This window comes from Pocillopora verrucosa, chromosome 4, assembly GCF_036669915.1.
Source record: "Pocillopora verrucosa isolate sample1 chromosome 4, ASM3666991v2, whole genome shotgun sequence".
In the NCBI taxonomy this organism is placed as follows: domain Eukaryota; kingdom Metazoa; phylum Cnidaria; class Anthozoa; order Scleractinia; family Pocilloporidae; genus Pocillopora; species Pocillopora verrucosa.
In genome coordinates this window covers 27,782,815-27,800,223 of record NC_089315.1, presented here as the reverse complement: position 1 = coordinate 27,800,223, position 17,409 = coordinate 27,782,815, and the positions used below count along the sequence as shown (strand labels likewise).

General features: G+C 36.1%; 3 protein-coding genes across 3 annotated transcripts; all 3 read right to left on the bottom strand.

The window, feature by feature from the left end:
- Window positions 1–276: 276 nt before the first annotated feature.
- LOC131774906 (protein O-linked-mannose beta-1,2-N-acetylglucosaminyltransferase 1-like) lies at window positions 277–3,220 on the bottom strand. The gene is made up of 5 exons (XM_059090999.2): window positions 3,193–3,220; window positions 2,527–2,682; window positions 2,053–2,143; window positions 1,033–1,259; window positions 277–323 (listed from the first exon to the last, which is right to left on the bottom strand). Exons 1-5 carry the CDS (start codon window positions 3,218–3,220, stop codon window positions 277–279), a joined length of 549 nt encoding a protein of 182 aa, XP_058946982.1.
- Window positions 3,221–3,526: 306 nt separating this feature from the next.
- On the bottom strand, window positions 3,527–6,575 carry LOC131774904 (cell migration-inducing and hyaluronan-binding protein-like). The gene is made up of 4 exons (XM_059090998.2): window positions 6,512–6,575; window positions 5,078–5,230; window positions 4,589–4,679; window positions 3,527–3,785 (listed from the first exon to the last, which is right to left on the bottom strand). Exons 1-4 carry the CDS (start codon window positions 6,573–6,575, stop codon window positions 3,527–3,529), a joined length of 567 nt encoding a protein of 188 aa, XP_058946981.2.
- A 2,954-nt stretch (window positions 6,576–9,529) lies between these two features.
- On the bottom strand, window positions 9,530–13,230 carry LOC131774903 (cell migration-inducing and hyaluronan-binding protein-like). The gene is made up of 5 exons (XM_059090997.2): window positions 13,157–13,230; window positions 11,798–11,950; window positions 11,316–11,406; window positions 10,287–10,513; window positions 9,530–9,576 (listed from the first exon to the last, which is right to left on the bottom strand). The coding sequence occupies exons 1-5, from the start codon at window positions 13,218–13,220 to the stop codon at window positions 9,530–9,532; spliced, it is 582 nt and encodes a 193-aa protein (XP_058946980.1). The 5' UTR covers window positions 13,221–13,230.
- Window positions 13,231–17,409: the final 4,179 nt, after the last annotated feature.

The window sequence follows — 17,409 nt, the reverse complement described above, 5'->3', positions numbered from 1 at the left end:
GCGAGAACTAGGAAGTGGCCCTTTAGATTGAAGTTGACCGCCTGAAACAAGAGTGATGGGGCAGAACGAACATAGGTAACTCTTTGATTTTTATTTACCTATCAATCTGTATTGTTTCATACATATATTTGTTTTCCTTTTTGCATTATTTGAGGTGTATTTTTTGAGACAATGGCTACGGGCTAAGCTAGGTTATCAAACTAAATTTTGAAGTGAATCCAGGAGTCCAAAAGTCCAGTCCAGTCTAGTTTCCTGTCTGGTTACATGCAATGGATGTCAAACAGTATAGGGTTCACATTCGTCGTCCCACTCGTCAATGACGTCTGAACAAAAAAAAAAAAGGAAAAAGATGGTTGTATCAAAAGTGAACTGCGAATTTGACTTCTTCGAGATTAGAGGAAACACGCGAGGAATCATTGATGAGAAACGGGAAAAAATGATTCGTTTTCAAACGAACACAAAGTATTCATCTATCAATAGATGGGACTAAATTATGGGGATTCCTTCCTTGCACGCATTGTTGGTTGACTCGTCTATATCTCAAATTACCCAGATGAGATGAAACAAGGATGAGTCTCAATTAGAAACGACACAGCGTACAATATCGATATCGCCTGACGGGTAGTTATTTCCACTATCACACATTTGAAATCTGAAGTTCGGTTACCTAGATTTTCTTTATGCTCTTTGGGCATTATCATTGATTACGTTTTTCAAACAATAACATTCTGTTAACGTTTAATGAATTATCTCTAATGTGAATTCATTCCAGGAAAGCAAACAAACTCTATGATTGTGACAATCAGACTGCCAACATTTTAGAATTTTAGCAACTTAGATTTGAAATTAAAGGTACGCTTAGCAACGTTGTGTTAGGCTGAAACGATGGGTTGCTGAGACATTCATCCGAAAAAATAGTGGAGGTCGTATTATCCAAGAAACGTAAAGAAATCCCAGAATACATACAGATATCGCATAAGGACAACTTAAACTTTTCACGTACAAATGTTGTGTAATAGTTATATAACCTACTTATCGTAAGTGGAACTGTCATAGAGATCACACTTGGTCCCTGCCCACTCTTGCTCTGTACTTGTGTAACATAAGATGGCTTCTGATCTCCTGGGTGTCCGACAAGAGCATATGATCCTCGGTAGTCAAGAAAGCCCAGATCGTAGCCTCCCATTCTTGTCAGAGCATCAAAAGCTGTTTGAACATATTTAGAACCCTCGTCTTGGACTGCAACCAGGACTATCTTACTGAAGTAGAAAAAGAAATTGTTAAATGTACCAAACTTTCATAAACATTTACTAGAGGCTTACTGTTGGATCGGTGCTGATTTTAAAGCTTTCTACCCCTAAAATCAATATGATGATATTCCATGCTATTCTTTACACATTCCTTGAAGAGCTGTCAAGAAAAATAACAACTAAGAGCTTCTTAAGTTGATAGTAAAATTATTTATTCTCGGGACCTTAAAGTGTCATTTAGAGCTGATATAATAATGAGGAATCAGATGTTAGTCACTCTTCGAAATTAAAGGCTTAATGTTGTTAAGTCCGGAGTTTCATTCGCTGTACGTGAGACACTACAAGGTTAAAAAAAAAACCTTTACCTAAAAAAAACAAAGGATTTTAAGTAACATTCTGGTACATTTATCATTTTACAACTGAGCTTGACCTTTCCCATTGAACGGGAAAACTATTCCTAGTTTGTGAGCAAGTGAGCAGCATTTTGGAGTCGATTTGGTTGTTCGTCCGCCTTGTGATGTTCAAATCTTGCGCCGAATGACTGTCGTGATGAGCGCAAATTCTTTTATGTTTAGCTACGTTTGTATGGTTAGGAAAACCGACTGAATGCTTTGTGGTTCTTTTCGTGCTGACATTTCGGCCAGACCTTTTCAACTTTATCCCAATGTATTTGCAAAATTTTCGAACCTCTAGTTTAAATTTCTTATGAAATTTATAAAAGACTCCCTGTGCAATTCTGAGATTTGGCCCCATTTCAACAAGAAAATTGTGTATGCAGTTTTTAAGACAAACTGATACTTACTCTCCAGAAATCTTGTTAAGAAAGTCTTTCAACTGGTTTCCAGCGTCACTATTTCCATGAGTGTCGAATCTCACGGATTGCTCCACAATTCCTGCATTGAAAAATGTTTTTTTTTTGGTATCGAAAACTACGGAGTCTTGCACACCTCCTTAATTGAAAGATTACTTTCGATATTTCTTTGAATAAAAGCCGAGTAATTTAAGAGCTATAAAATGAGTTCCCTTACCTTTACTTCTATTTTCATGAGCAAGAGCTCAAATATCTCGTTTCATGCATTTTTAATCACTTTATGCACTACACTATTGTAGAATACTGTAGAATACTATTTTGTTATGCTTTGATAATTCTCCTCACTTCAGCTGTGGTAGACAGAACTTCGTGCAAATGCTTATAATTAGTCGATCTACTTCTTTTCTCCAAATTTTAACGTTTAATATTATTTTAAAAAAAAATAGCAGCACTGAAGTTCTTTACCTGTTACCGCATCCACGACAACAACATTATGCCCTCTGCCTTGTTTAGCGTGTTCAACGTCATTCACCTTGATGTATGCTTTACCGCATGTATTTGGCGTTTTTCCTGGATCATTACAGCCTTCGCTTCGGATGTCAATTTTTATGGAAGGACCCACTATTCAAACCAAGAGACAAACAAACAGTTTAAATTTCTATTTTAAGTATAAACTAAAAGGCTGGATAGCGTTGAAGGCGCCCTCTGATTGGTTACTCAAACTCCGAAAATCCTTCGTTATTCACAACCGAGCGACGCGGCCGGGTTTTTATCCCAAAAATTTAAGCAATAGAGAGGAAAAGGAAAAAGATGGTTGTATCAAAAGCGAACTACGAATTTAACTTTTTCGGGATTAGAGGAAAAGCGCGAGGAATCATTGATGGGAAACGGGAAAAAATGATTCGTTTTCACTGAACAAACACAAAGTATTCATCTATCAATAGATAGGACTAAATTATGGGAATTCCTTCCTTGCACGCATTGTTGGTCGACTCGTTTAGATCTCAAACTACCCAGATGAGATGAAACAAGGATGAGTCTCAATTAGAAACGACACAGCATACAATATCGATATCGCCTGACGGGTAGTTATTTCCACTATCACACATTTGAAATCTGAACTTCGGTTACCTAGATTTTCATTATGCTCTTTGTGCATTATCATTGATTACGTTTTTCAAACAATAACATTCTGTTTACGTTAATAAATTATCTCTGATATGAGTTCATTCCAGGATAGCAAACAGACTCTGACTGTGACAATCAGAAAGCAAATTACATTTTAGAATTTCAGCAACTTAGATTTGAAATTAAGGGTATACTTAGTGACGTTTTGTTAGGCTGAAACGATAGGTTGCTGAGACATTCATCGGAAAAAATAGTGGAGGTCGTAGTAGATCCAAGAAACGTATAGAAATCCTAGAACACACAAAGGTATCGCATAAGGACAACTTAAACTTTTCACTTACAAATGTTCTATAACAGTATATGACCTACTTATCGTAAGTGGAACTGTTATGGAGATCACACTTGGTCCCTGCCCACTCTTGCTCTGTACTTGTGTAACATAAGATGGCTTCTGATCTCCTTGGTGTCCTACAAGAGCATATGATCCTCGGTAGTCAAGAAAGCCCAGATCGTAGCCTCCCATTCTTGTCAGAGCATCAAAAGCTGTTTGAACATATCTTGAACCCTCGTCTTGGACTGCAACCAGGACTATCTTACTGAAGTAGAAAAAGAAATTGTTAAATGTTCCAAACTTTCATAAACATTTACTAAAGGCTTACTGTTGGATCGGTGCTGATTTTATAGCTTTCTACCCCTAAAATCAATATGATGATATTCCATGCATATTCTTCACACATTCCTTGAAGAGCTGTCAAGAAATATTTCCTTATCAATCAACTAAGAGCTTCCTAAGTTGATAATAAAATTCTTTATTCTCGGGACCTTTAAGTGTCATTTAGAGCTGATATAATAATGAGGAATTAGATGCTAGTCACTCTTAGGAATTAAAGGCTTAATGTTGTTAAGTCCGGAGTTTCATTCGCTGTACGTGAGACACTACAATGTTAAAAAAAAAAACCTTTACCTAAAAAAAACAAAGGATTTTAAGTTACATTCTGGTACATTTATCATTTTACAACTGAGCTTGACCTTTCCCATTGAACGGGAAAACTATTCCTAGTTTGTGAGCAAGTGAGCAGCATTTTGGAGTCGATTTGGTTGTTCGTCCGCCTTGTGATGTTCAAATCTTGCGCCGAATGACTGTCGTGATGAGCGCAAATTCTTTTATGTTTAGCTACGTTTGTATGGTTAGGAAAACCGACTGAATGCTTTGTGGTTCTTTTCGTGCTGACATTTCGGCCAGACCTTTTCAACTTTATCCCAATGTATTTGCAAAATTTTCGAACCTCTAGTTTAAATTTCTTATGAAATTTATAAAAGACTCCCCGTGCAATTCTGAGATCTGGCTCCATTTCAAGAAAAAAATTGTTTGCAGTTTTTAAGACAAATTGATACTTACTCTCCAGAAATCTTGTTAAGAAAGTCTTTCAACTGGTTTCCAGCGTCACTATTTCCATGAGTGTCGAATCTCACGGATTGCTCCACAATTCCTGCATTGAAAAATGCTTTTTTTTTTTTTTGGTATCGAAAACCACAGGGTCTTGCACACCTCGTTAATAGAGAGATTACTCTCGACATTTCTTTGAATAAAAGGCGAGTAATTTAAGAGCTATCAAATGAGTTACCTTACCTTTACTTCTATTTTCATGAGCAAGAGCTCAAATATCTCGTTTCATGCATTTTTAATCACTTTATGCACTACACTATTGTAGAATACTGTAGAATATCATTTTATTATACTTCGATAATTCTCCTCACTCCAGCTGTGGTAGACATAACTTCGTAAAAATGCTCAGAAGTAGTCGATCTACTTCTTTTCTCCAAATTTTTACGTTTTAGTATTATTAAAAAAAAACAGCATTTAAGTACCAACACTGAAGCTCTTTACCTGTTACCGCATCCACGACAACAACATTATGCCCTCTGCCTTGTTTAGCGTGTTCAACGTCATTGACCTTGATGTATGCTCTGCCGCATGTATTTGGCGTTTTTCCTGGATCATTACAGCCTTCGCTTCGGATGTCAATTTTTATGGAAGAGCCTGATAATCAAACCAAGAGACAAACAAACAGTTTAAATTTCTATTTTAATAATAAACTATGAGGGTGGATAGCGTTGAAGGCGCCCTCTGATTGGTTACTCAAACTCCGAAAATCCTTCGCTATTCACATCCGAGCAACGCGGCCTAGATTTCAATCCGAAAATTTAAGCGATAGAGAACCCCGGGGGGGCCTGAGAAAATTCGAGAAAGTTCTTCAAACCTGCAACACAATTCATATAAAACAAAATAGAAAACATGTTGGAGAGGAAGAAATAGAGATTGACCCTATGTCGTGTTAACCTGAAAAGAAAAGGATTAAAATAAAAAATATCTATTTATCTATATACAATTAAATATTATTAGAACTGATTATTAGATGGGAAAAGATTCGAAACAGACTGATCCTTAGTGTTATGTTGGGTAAGCCTCTTTGGGTAGGTAGTACATTAGATGATATAGTGGCCGGACCAGAAGTAAGAGAGAACAATCGTCTTTAGCGAGATTTCCGGGGCGACTGTGGAATTTTGGCGAAGTTAAGGCGTCCCCCTTTTCTCGAATTCTAATAGGTACCTACTAAATGACTCTAAAGAAACAATTTACCCTTAATGTATGGTCCCGAGGGAAACAGTTAGTTTTGTTTTCCCGAGAGTCCTGATGTTTCCCTACACGAAGTCGAGGGAAACATCAGGACTCAAGGGAAAAAAACTAACTAACTAGTTTCCCGAGGGACCATACATTAAGTGCTTTGTTATATATTTAGACTTTCCCTAAAACAATCATATGGCCAAAACATGCCGTTTTATTCGGCACGTGGGCAACAACTGCGCAGTTTTATCCCGGTCGGAATACATTTAATTTGATCACGGGCCGTGACCAAGAATCAACCATTCACAGCGTTCGTTTTGTCGAGTGAAAGTGTAGGCATCTAATAGTAAGATTTGTTTCTCCGAGTTATTATGTTGACGTCAGTTGGCTCCCAGGTTCGTTTCGGTTTAAAATGGCACGACCTGATCACATGCGAGTCGAAAGTCAGATACGAAAGAACGTTCGGCAGGTAGCGCTCCTGAGAAGAAAATGAATGATTAACACTCGATTTTACACGGATACTTACTGTATCATAAACTTGCATTACCTGTACTGAAACAAAACTTAGTTCAAAGTTATTGTTTAAATATCAACTACTTTGAAAAGCAACTGCCAGAAAAAAAAAAGAAAAAAATGAGAAGAGTGAAGAGTTGAGAAATAATTAAGTGTAGCGTAATTTGAGAATGAAAATTTTACCTTGGACTGTAATGAAAATATCTTCAATCATCAGAATGACCAACACGACAAAGAGCGGCTTCATTATTAAGTGTTTGCTACACCTGTAAATTGCACAGGAAAGAATGAAACTGCACAAGTGGTCCTTATTGTCTTTAATGAGAAGGTGTAGACCGCCAACCCTTAGGTGTTAAAGGGCTTCATTGAGCTTTGAATGGTTCGTATCAGAATAAGAAAAAGAAAAGTATGCGCATATTAAACCCATTATTTTCCTTCTTATAATTTATTTATCTTCTTTAATTTTTTTCAATTCGGTAATTTATTTACAGAAAATTCCACGTTTTGATTAGTTCAAAATTCTTGAGAGAGTATTAGAAATTGTTAAAAAATTACAAGCGATTCCAAAACTAAAAAAAAAAAAGAGAGAAAGAGGTTGGTGTATACTTATTAGGACCTTATACTTATGATATATGCCGATAAATTAGGATATAGCTTTTTGCTTTTTTCTGTTACCTACAACGAAGTTACTGCAATTAGAGTATCTTATCAGCCTGTTCACTGATGGCTTCCACATCCACTCTTGAGTAGTTTTGTGGACAGCCTCATAACTCAAACTGTTACATGAAGAGTATTTGAACAGTTAGGGAATTGGAACTTCACTGCCAAAATTCAATCTGTTTAGTGTTTAAGCCTTTTAATGTACGTGGTTTTAATGGGTTTAACCGAATGCCGTATGACGGCTATATATTTCAGCTGTTAGGTGTAAAAACTGACAAATTTAATTTTTCAGTCGCAAATAACCTAACCGTAAACGTTTCTTTTTTTTTACCATATGGGAAATAAATTAACTGTTAGTCAAAAATTGGTAAAATTTTTAACGTTTAGCCGTAAAAGCCATCACCCTACTGAGACTCTCCGGCTTGTCAAAAAGGACCCATTGTTACAATTTTATCTGTTTTTCCATTGGATTAAATTATAGAAGGACCCTTTACATTAAATTACCTTTAGGCGCCTTTTTGAAGTGTATTAACCAGTGTTTCCTCGAAAAAGCTTCCAACAGCTCTTTTCCGTTACTGCTACGAATGCGTTTAGAAATGCTATGCACTGCGAATTAATTGGATATGTTACCCACAGAACAACAGCTAAACAAACAAATATTATGAAAATCTTAATTGATTTACCCTCAGCCACAAGTTTTTGCGTAGAAAGATTCAGTCTTGCAAATCTCAATGCGCGGAAGAAAGAGAAAGATTTTTCCTGTATTGATATTAAATTCTGATCTTAGAGTATAACGCTTTTCTAGAGCTCGTGTAATTCGAACATTACAAGGGAGTTCAAAGATGAGAATTCGAAAATAAGCTTATAACGTGTAGAGCCGGTTATTTAAACAAAGTTTAGCTGTTGTTTAAAAAAAACCGCTTTCTTAACTATCTCGAATTTAGCTGAATCTTTTATCCGGACATTTATATTTTTGGACGGTTTCATGAAGGCCGAAAGCAAGCAGTAGAAGGACATTTATTTTATAAAATAATGAGAACCCTCCTATAGAGAACACGTAACGCCCTCTACTTGCGTAAAACGGTGGTTTGGGTTACGCATCGTGTAAATAAGCGGCCTGTAATGTTTAGGATTTACTTAGCTCTGTTGAGGTTACCAAGTCGAAAATCTTAATTACAAAGCTCCTTTGATGCATTTTTCACACAACCTTGTCTCTGATACGTACTGAGATGATAATTGTTTTGGTTTTTTATCGCGCCAAAACGTATTTTCAGGGGTTAAATTTAGGGTCACATTCAATTTCATTTAGTTACTGACACAGGCACATGATTAGAATTCAATTCTAATTGAAATCCAGTGCGAGTAGAAGAGCGAAATGAATAATTTGCCAAAGATAAGAATTGAGGAAATCATGGGACCGAGAAAGACAATTGTCAAGTGATCAGTATCAGTTATTCATTATTATCATATCAGGAAAAGTGAACCTTTAGTTTATTTCATTAACAATTATAAATAGAAAAATATTTTTTTTTAAAAATGTTAGATTGATGTTTTGACAAGGTTATTGATTTCGGACACCAGCGTCTGACTTTTGATGTTGGACACTAGTTACCGATTTGTGATTTTGGACACTAATGTCTAATTTTGCACTTCTAGTGTTGTCAATTACAGATCTACACATTTTCCATTTCGCAAATTACAGATTTGCATTTCCAAAATGAAAGGGTTTGAGTTCATTTAACAATTTACAGGTTTAAGTTTACTTTCATTTCGTTTTGCAAACTACAGTAAGCCCTCGCTACGATTCAGCAGGAAGTAAACTACGGTTAAATAATGACATCAGAACAAGCGAGGCAACACTGCATACGGACGTCCAGCGAGAGCTCTGGAACGTTAGAAAAGTGGTACGTCCAAGCATTAAAAATTTTGGTGTTGGAAATTTGCCGTCACTTGTTTGTAATTTCTCCCTCAAAAGGTTTTTGCGGTCTTTGGATGAAGAGGCAATTTTGACCTGCTTCTTTGCTGCAGCTTTCTTGCATAAATGAAACTGTTATGGATTATTTCCGCCATCACTTTACTTTTAAGCCTCTCTCACGAATAATTTTTTCACTCTCCTTCAATGAAATTCGAGAAATTTTTACTCGTTTTCTCTACCACGACACTTCTTTATATCGATGAGAACGACTTCGCAATTAGCCTAGTCCTCACGCCGTAATTTCGGTACCAGATCACTGAACCGCGAGAATTGGAAAGTGGCCCATTAGATTGAAGTTGACCGCCTGAAACAAGTGTGATGGAGCAGAACGAACACAGGTAACTCTTTGATTTTTATTTACCTATCAATCTATATTGCTTCATACATATCTATATCTCTTTTTTGCATTTTTTTGAGATGTATTTTTTGAGACAATAGTAACGGGCTAAGCTAGGGTATCAAACTAAGACGATAGATAGTAACTTTGCGACTCTTTTGGTAACTGAATCCAGAAGTCCAAAAGTCCAGTCCAGTCCAGTATCCTGTCTGTTTACATGCAATGGATGTCAAAAAGTATCGGGTTCACATTCGTCGTCCCTCTCGTCAATGACGTCTGAACAAAACAAAAAAAGGAAAAAGATGGTTGTATCAAAAGTGAACTGCGAATTTGACTTCTTCGAGATTAGAGGAAACGCGCGAGGAATCATTGATGAGAAACGGGAAAAAATGATTCGTTTTCAAACGAACACAAAGTATTCATCTATCAATAGATGTGACTAAATTATGGGGATTCCTTTCTTGCACGCATTGTTGGTTGACTCGTCTATATCTCAAATTACCCAGATGAGATGAAACAAGGATGAGTCTCAATTAGAAACGACACAGCGTACAATATCGATATCGCCTGACGGGTAGTTATTTCCACTATCACACATTTGAAATCTGAAGTTCGGTTACCTAGATTTTCTTTATGCTCTTTGGGCATTATCATTGATTACATTTTTCAAACAATAACATTCTGTTAACGTTTAATGAATTATCTCTAATGTGAATTCATTCCAGGAAAGCAAACAAACTCTATGATTGTGACAATCAGACTGCCAACATTTTAGAATTTTAGCAACTTAGATTTGAAATTAAGGGTATGCTTAGCAACGTTGTGTTAGGCTGAAACGATAGGTTGCCGAGACATTCATCGGAAAAAAATAGTGGAGGTCGTATTATCCAAGAAACGTAAAGAAATCCCAGAATACATACAGGTATCGCATAAGGACAACTTAAACTTTTCACGTACAAATGTTGTGTAATAGTTATATAACCTACTTATCGTAAGTGGAACTGTCATGGAGATCACACTTGGTCCCTGCCCACTCTTGCTCTGTACTTGTGTAACATAAGATGGCTTCTGATCTCCTGGGTGTCCGACAAGAGCATATGATCCTCGGTAGTCAAGAAAGCCCAGATCGTAGCCTCCCATCCTTGTCAGAGCATCAAAAGCTGTTTGAACATATCTAGAACCCTCGTCTTGGACTGCAACCAGGACTATCTTACTGAAGTAGAAAAAGAAATTGTTAAATGTACCAAACTTTCATAAACATTTACTAGAGGCTTACTGTTGGATCGGTGCTGATTTTAAAGCTTTCTACCCCTAAAATCAATATGATGATATTCCACGCTATTCTTTACACATTCCTTGAAGAGCTGTCAAGAAAAATTTGTTTAACAATCAGCTAAGAGCCTCTTAAGTTGATGATGATATTTTTTATTCTCGGGGCCTTAAAGTGTCATTTAGAGATGATATAATAGTGAGAAATTAGATGCTAGTCACTCTTAGGAATTAAAGGCTTAATGTTGTTAAGTCCGGAGTTTTATTCACTGTATGTGTAACACTTCAAACTTAGAAAAGAAAACCTGTACCTGAAAAAAAGGATTTCAAGTAATATTCTGGTACATTTATCATTTTACCACTGAGCTTCATCTTTCCCATTGAGCGGGAAAACTAGTCCTAGTTTGTAAGCAAGTGAGCAGCATTTTGGAGTCGATTTGGTTGTTCGTCCGCATTGCGATGTTCAAATCTTACGCCGAATGATTGTCGTGATGAGTGAAAATTCTTTCATGTTTAGGTGCGTTTGTATGGTTAGGAAAACCAAGTGAATGCTTTGTGGGTTTTTTTCGTGCTAACATTTCGGCCAGACCTTTTCAACTTTATCCTAATGTGTTTGCAAAATTTTCGAACCCCAAGTTTAAATTTCTTATGAAATTTATAAAAGACTCCCTATGCAATTCTGAGATTTGGCTCCATTTCAAAAAAAAAAATTGTGTTTGCAATTTGTAAGACAAACTGATACTTACTCTCCAGAAATACCGTTAAGAAAGCCTTTCAACTGGTTACCAGCGTCACTATTTCCATGAGTGTCGAATCTCACAGAGTGTTCCACAATTCCTGCATTGAAATATATATTTTTTTTTGGCATCGAAAACCACGGAGTCTTGCACACTTCCTTAATTGAAAGATTACGTTCGATATTTCTTGGAATAAAAGCCGAGTAATTTAAGAGCTATAAAATAAGTTACCTTACCTTTTTTTCCATTTTCATGAGCAAGAGTTTAAATATCTCGTTTCATGCATTTTAATGACTTTAGACAGTATTGTAGAATACTGTAGAATACCGTTTCATTATACTTCGATAATTCTCCTCTCTTCAGCTGTGGTAGACATAACTTCGTAAAAATGCTCATAAGTAGTCGATCTACTTCTTTTCTCCAAATTTTCACGTTTTATTATTATTAAAAAAAAATAGCAGCATTTAAATACTAACATTGAAGATCTTTACCTGTTACCGCATCCACGACAACAACATTGTGCCCTCTGCCTTGTTTAGCGTGTTCAACGTCATTGACCTTGATGTATGCTCTGCCGCATGTATTTGGCGTTTTTCCTGGATCATTACAGCCTTCGCTTCGGATGTCAATTTTTATGGAAGAGCCTGATGATCAAACCAAGAGACAAACAAACAGTTTAAATTTCTATTTTAATAATAAACTAAAAGGGTGGATAGCGTTGAAGGTGCCCTCTGATTGGTTACTCAAACTCCGAAAATCCTTCGCTATTCACATCCGAGCAACGCGGCCGAGATTTCATCCCAAAAATTTAAGCGATAGAGAACCCTAGGGGGGGCCTGGGAAAATTCGAGAAAGTTCTGCAAACCACACAATTCATATAAAACAAAATAGAAAACATGTTGGAGAGGAAGAAATAGAGGTTGACCCTATGTCGTGTTATCCTAAAAAGAAAAGGATTAGAAATAAAAATATCTAGTTATCTATATACAATGAAATATTATTAGAACTGATTATTAGATGGGAAAAGATTCGAAACAGACTGATCCTTAGTGTTATGTTGGGTAAGCTTCTTTGGGTAGGTGGTACATTAGATGATATGGTGGCCGGACCAAAACTAAGAGAGAACAATCGTCCTTAAGGCGAGATTTCCTGGGCGACTGTGGAGTTTTGGGGAAGTTAAGACGCCCCCCCTTTTCTTGAATTATGATAAGCACCTACTAAATGGCTCTAAAGAAACAATATACCCTTAATGTATGGCCCGAGGGAAACGTCAGGACTCTCGGGAAAACAATACTAACTAGTTTCCCGAGGGACCATACATTAAGTGCTTTGTTTTATATTTAGACTTTCCCTAAAACAATCATATGGCCAAAATATGTTGTTGTATTCGGTGCGTGGGCAACAACTGCGCAATTTTATCCCATGCGGAATACATTTAAATTTGATTAGGGGCCGTGACCAAGAATCAACCATTCGCAGTGTTCGTTTTGTTGAGTGAAAGTCTAGGCATATAACTATATGGTTTGTTTCTCCAAGTTCTTATGTTGACGTCGGTTGGCTCACAAGTTCGCTACGGTTTAAACTTGCACCACCTGATCACATGCGAGTCGAAAGTCAGATACGAAAGAACGAGAAGAAAATGAAAGATAGACACTCGAATTTACACGGATACTTGTTCTGTATCATAAACTAGCATTACCTGTACTGAAACAAAACTTAGTTCAAAGTTATTGTTTGAATATCAACTCCTTTGAAAAGCAAATGCCAGAAAAAAATTAATAAATAAGTAAGAAGAGTGAAGAGTAGAGAAATTATTAAGTGTAACGAAATTTTAGAATGAAAATTTTTACCTTGGACTGTGATGAAAATATCTCCAATCATCAGAATGACCAACAGGACAAAGAGCGGCTTCATTATTAAGTGTTTGCTACACCTGTAAATTGCACAGGAAAGAATGAAACTGCACAAGTGGTCCTTATTGTCTTTAATGAGAAGGTGTAGACTGCCAACCCTTAGGTGTTAGAGGGTTTCATTAAGCTTTGAATGGTTCGTATCAGAATGAGACAAAGAAAAATATGAACATATTAAAGCCATTATTTTCCTTCTTGTAATTTATTTATTTACCTTAATTTTTTTTTTCAATTCGTTAATTTTTTCTACAGAAAATCCCACGTTTTGATTAGTCCGCGAGACGTTGGAATTTTTCGATCTTATGATCGAACCCAGACAAGATTCTTATCACCTCATTTATACCCTGTCTAAATGTCAAGGGAAGTCGATTTAAGCAAATTCAAACTTAAATTACTGTTATTTCAGTGAATTTTTTTCCTTGATTCCATTGATAGGTATATAGTATAATTTCACTCTGATAACGCAATCAATTTATTTTCCTCCTTTACGGGCATTCAGTTTCTTAGAGAAAAGACTGACTTCCAGGCCTTTTTCGAAAGTGTTGAACTCGAAAATTTTTAGCAACGCACACGTTTGCGACCAAAGTGGCATCAAAATTAGTTGGCAACGATTTGAAAAGAAAAAACTTAAACATGATACTATCATATCAGAAAATTTGTTAAGAATGAGCTGCATATAGTGAATTGCCGGTTCTTCGTCCTATTCAGATAATTAATGTATCTGTTGGGTATAATTCAGAAACTGGCTTCAGTATCAGCAATTGTAAAAGATAATTGTATAAATCCGTTTTCTTTACTCGCGATAAGATTCAACAAAGTTTACCATGGCCCACACATAGAGTCGCAACCTACTCTCATACTAGTGTTTCTACCCTAAGTTAAAGTCATACACTTGATTGCAATAAAGTTTTCTTAAGGAGAAAAAAGAAAAAAAAGTAATAAAAATATAGAAAAGGCTGAATAGGAATATAATAACAGATAGAACTACATGCCCGGCCGAGCATTTTCTCAAAATTTCCACTAAAGAATTCTTTCAAACTTCTTGAGAGTATTAGACATTGTTAAAAAGTTACAAGCGATTCCAAAACTAAAAAAAAAAAGAGGAAAGAGTCGGTGTATACTTATTAATGCCTTATACTTATGAAATATGTCGATAGACTAGAATGTGGCTTTTTCCCTTTTTCTGTTACCTACAACGAAGTTACTGCAATTAGAAGTATCTTATCAGTCTGTTCACTGAAGGCTTCCACATCCACTCTTAAGTAGTTTTGTGGACAGCTTCGTAACTCAAACTGTTACTTGAAGAGTATGTAAAAAGTCATGGAATTGGAACTTCACCGCCAGAATTCAATCTATTTCGTGTTGTAAGCCTCAATAGGTGGTTTCAATGGGGTTTACCGAAAGTAGTAAAACGGCCATAAACTTCAACTGTTAGGCGTAAAAACTGACAAATTCAAATTTTCAGTCGTAAAAAAGTTTTTCCTAAACGTCGCTCTTTTTTTTTTAACCATAAGGGAGGAAAGAAATTAACTGTAAGTCCAAAATTGGTAAAATTTTTAACGTTTAGCCATAAAAGCCATCACCTTACTGAGACTCTCCGGCTCAGCAAAAAGGACCCATTGTTAAAATTTTATCCTGTTTTTCTATTGAATTAAATTATAGAAAGACCTGTTACATTGAAATACCTTTAGGCGCCTCTTTGAATTGTATTAACTAGTGTTTCCTCGAAAAAGCTTTCAACAGCTTTTACCCGTTACTGCTTCGAATGCGTTTAGAAATGCTATGCACTGGAAATTAAATGGATATGTTACCCACAGAATAACAGCTAAATAAACAAATATTATGAAAATCTTAATTGATTTACCCTCAGCCACAAGTTTTTGATTAGAAAGATTCAGTCTTAGACAATACACCACAAATGCAAATTTCAATGCGCAAGAAATAAAGGAAGATTTTTCCGGTATTGATATTAAATTCTGATCTTGGCGGATAGCGCTTTTCTTAGAGCTCGTGTAATTCGAACATTACAAGGGAGTTCGAAGCTGAGAAAATAAACTTATAACGTGTAGGGCCGGTTATTTAAACAAAGTTTATCTGTTGTTTAACAAAACCACTTTCTAAACTATCTTGAATTTAGCTGAATCTTTTACCTGAACATTTATTTTTGTGGACGGTTTCATGAGGGCTGAAAGAAAGGAGTGGAAGGAAATTCATGAAAACTTAGAAACCCTCTTATAGAGAACACGTAACGCCCACTGCTTGCGTAAAAGCGCGGTTTGGGTTACACCTCGTGTAAATAAGCGGCCCATAATTTTGAAGTTTTATTTTAGCTTTGTTGAAGTTACCAACTCGAAAATCTTAATTACAAAGCTACTTTGATACATTCTTTAGATTACCTTGTCTCTGATACGTACTGAGATGATAATTGTTTTGGTTTTTTATCGCGCCACAACGTATTTTCAGGGGTTAAGGTTAGAGTTACATACAATTTCATTTATTTATTGACACAGGCACATAATTAGAATTTAGTTTTAATTGAAATCCTGTGCAAGGAGAATAGCGGAATGAATAATGTGCCTACGATAAGAATTGAGGACATTTTGGGACAAGGAAAGACAAAATTGTTAAGTGATCGGCAACCTGTAGTTTATTTCATTAAAAATTATAAAAAAGAAAAATATTTGAAAAATATGAAACGTTAAATAGACATGTTTTGACAAGATTATTGATTTCGGACACTAGTATCTGACTTTTGATGTTGGACATTGGTGTCCGACTGGAGTCCGATTTGTAATTTTGGACGCTACTGTCTGATTTATGATTTTGGACACTAGTATCTGATTTGTTATTTTAGACACTAGTGTCTGATTTGTGATTGTGGACACTTGTGTCCACAATCACAAATCGGACATTAAAGTCCAAAATCATAAATCGGACACTAATGTTTATAAATTGGACGCAAGCGTTCAAAATCATAAATAGGACATTACTGTCCAAAATCATAAATCGCGCACTGGTGTTCAAAATCGTAAATCGGACTCTAGTTTACAAAATCACAAATCGGACACGAAACGCTTCTTAACCCGCCGAGTAAAATCTAGTAAAGCAATCGATCCACGCAGGTGAGCCGCAATTTAAGCAATTGAAGAATAGTTGCCTAAAAAGAACTCAGATACAACACTGTAGCTAGGCGCGACTACCAACTGAGTTACGAAGCCACACGTTTCGAATAGGGCACCTGTTATAGGGTTCTTTTTTCCCGTATAGGAATCTGATCATATTTTTTAGTGATATAAATTTCATTTTATCTACGAATGAAAATCAAGTAGAGCCTTGTATCTGGGAGAAACGTGTCTGAATCCCGCAGAAGCCTGAATTTTTTTTAAAGGCTTATTTTCTACAATTGCTTAAGTTGCCTACGAGGATCACTTCTTTATTTGATATATCACTTCTTTTGTTCAAGTCTACCCTCAAGATATACGACAGTCAACTGACCCCTTCCACATGAGACGCAGGCTTATAAAAAAGGGTAAACCAGAGGTGTTAAGATTTACCGACGATATAACTTTGTCGGATGACTCGTTTATGGGAATTCCAGCCCCTGCTTTTCAGCAAGATCAGTTGATGAACTATATCTAAAGCTTACACACTGATTAATATATTCAGTCGCTTTGTCCAACAGTTAAACAAATACAACGTTCAAACGTCATTGAATGTAGCTTGAACCAAAATTGGTAAGTAAATAGGTAAATAGGCAAATAGTGATCGGACTGTTGGCGGACCCTGTAGTACAATATATTAACGGCTTTGAATCACCTGCAAGGTAATGAATATGAACTCAGGTAAAAAAGAAAATTCCTGTCACAGGATGATAGAAAACGAAAAGTTTTATTTAAAAAGATCAAGTTAAACAGGTTTTAAAGGGCGAGCAGACCTCAATTGGTAAACTAAAGTATCCAAAAAAACACAAGATGACTAATTTTTAAACTTCATGAAGCAATTTTCAACTGAGTGTCGAAAGTAATCCAAGATTGCATTAGTATTACCTTACCTCGTTATGTGATGGGTCTAGAAAACTCGCGCCACTCTCTAAACTAATTAGATGCAAAACTAAAACCAATCAGAATTGATCGCCCGCGTCTTTCCGCGCTTTAGACGGTTTGTTTCTTTTAACTTTGTTCTCATTGGCCCTT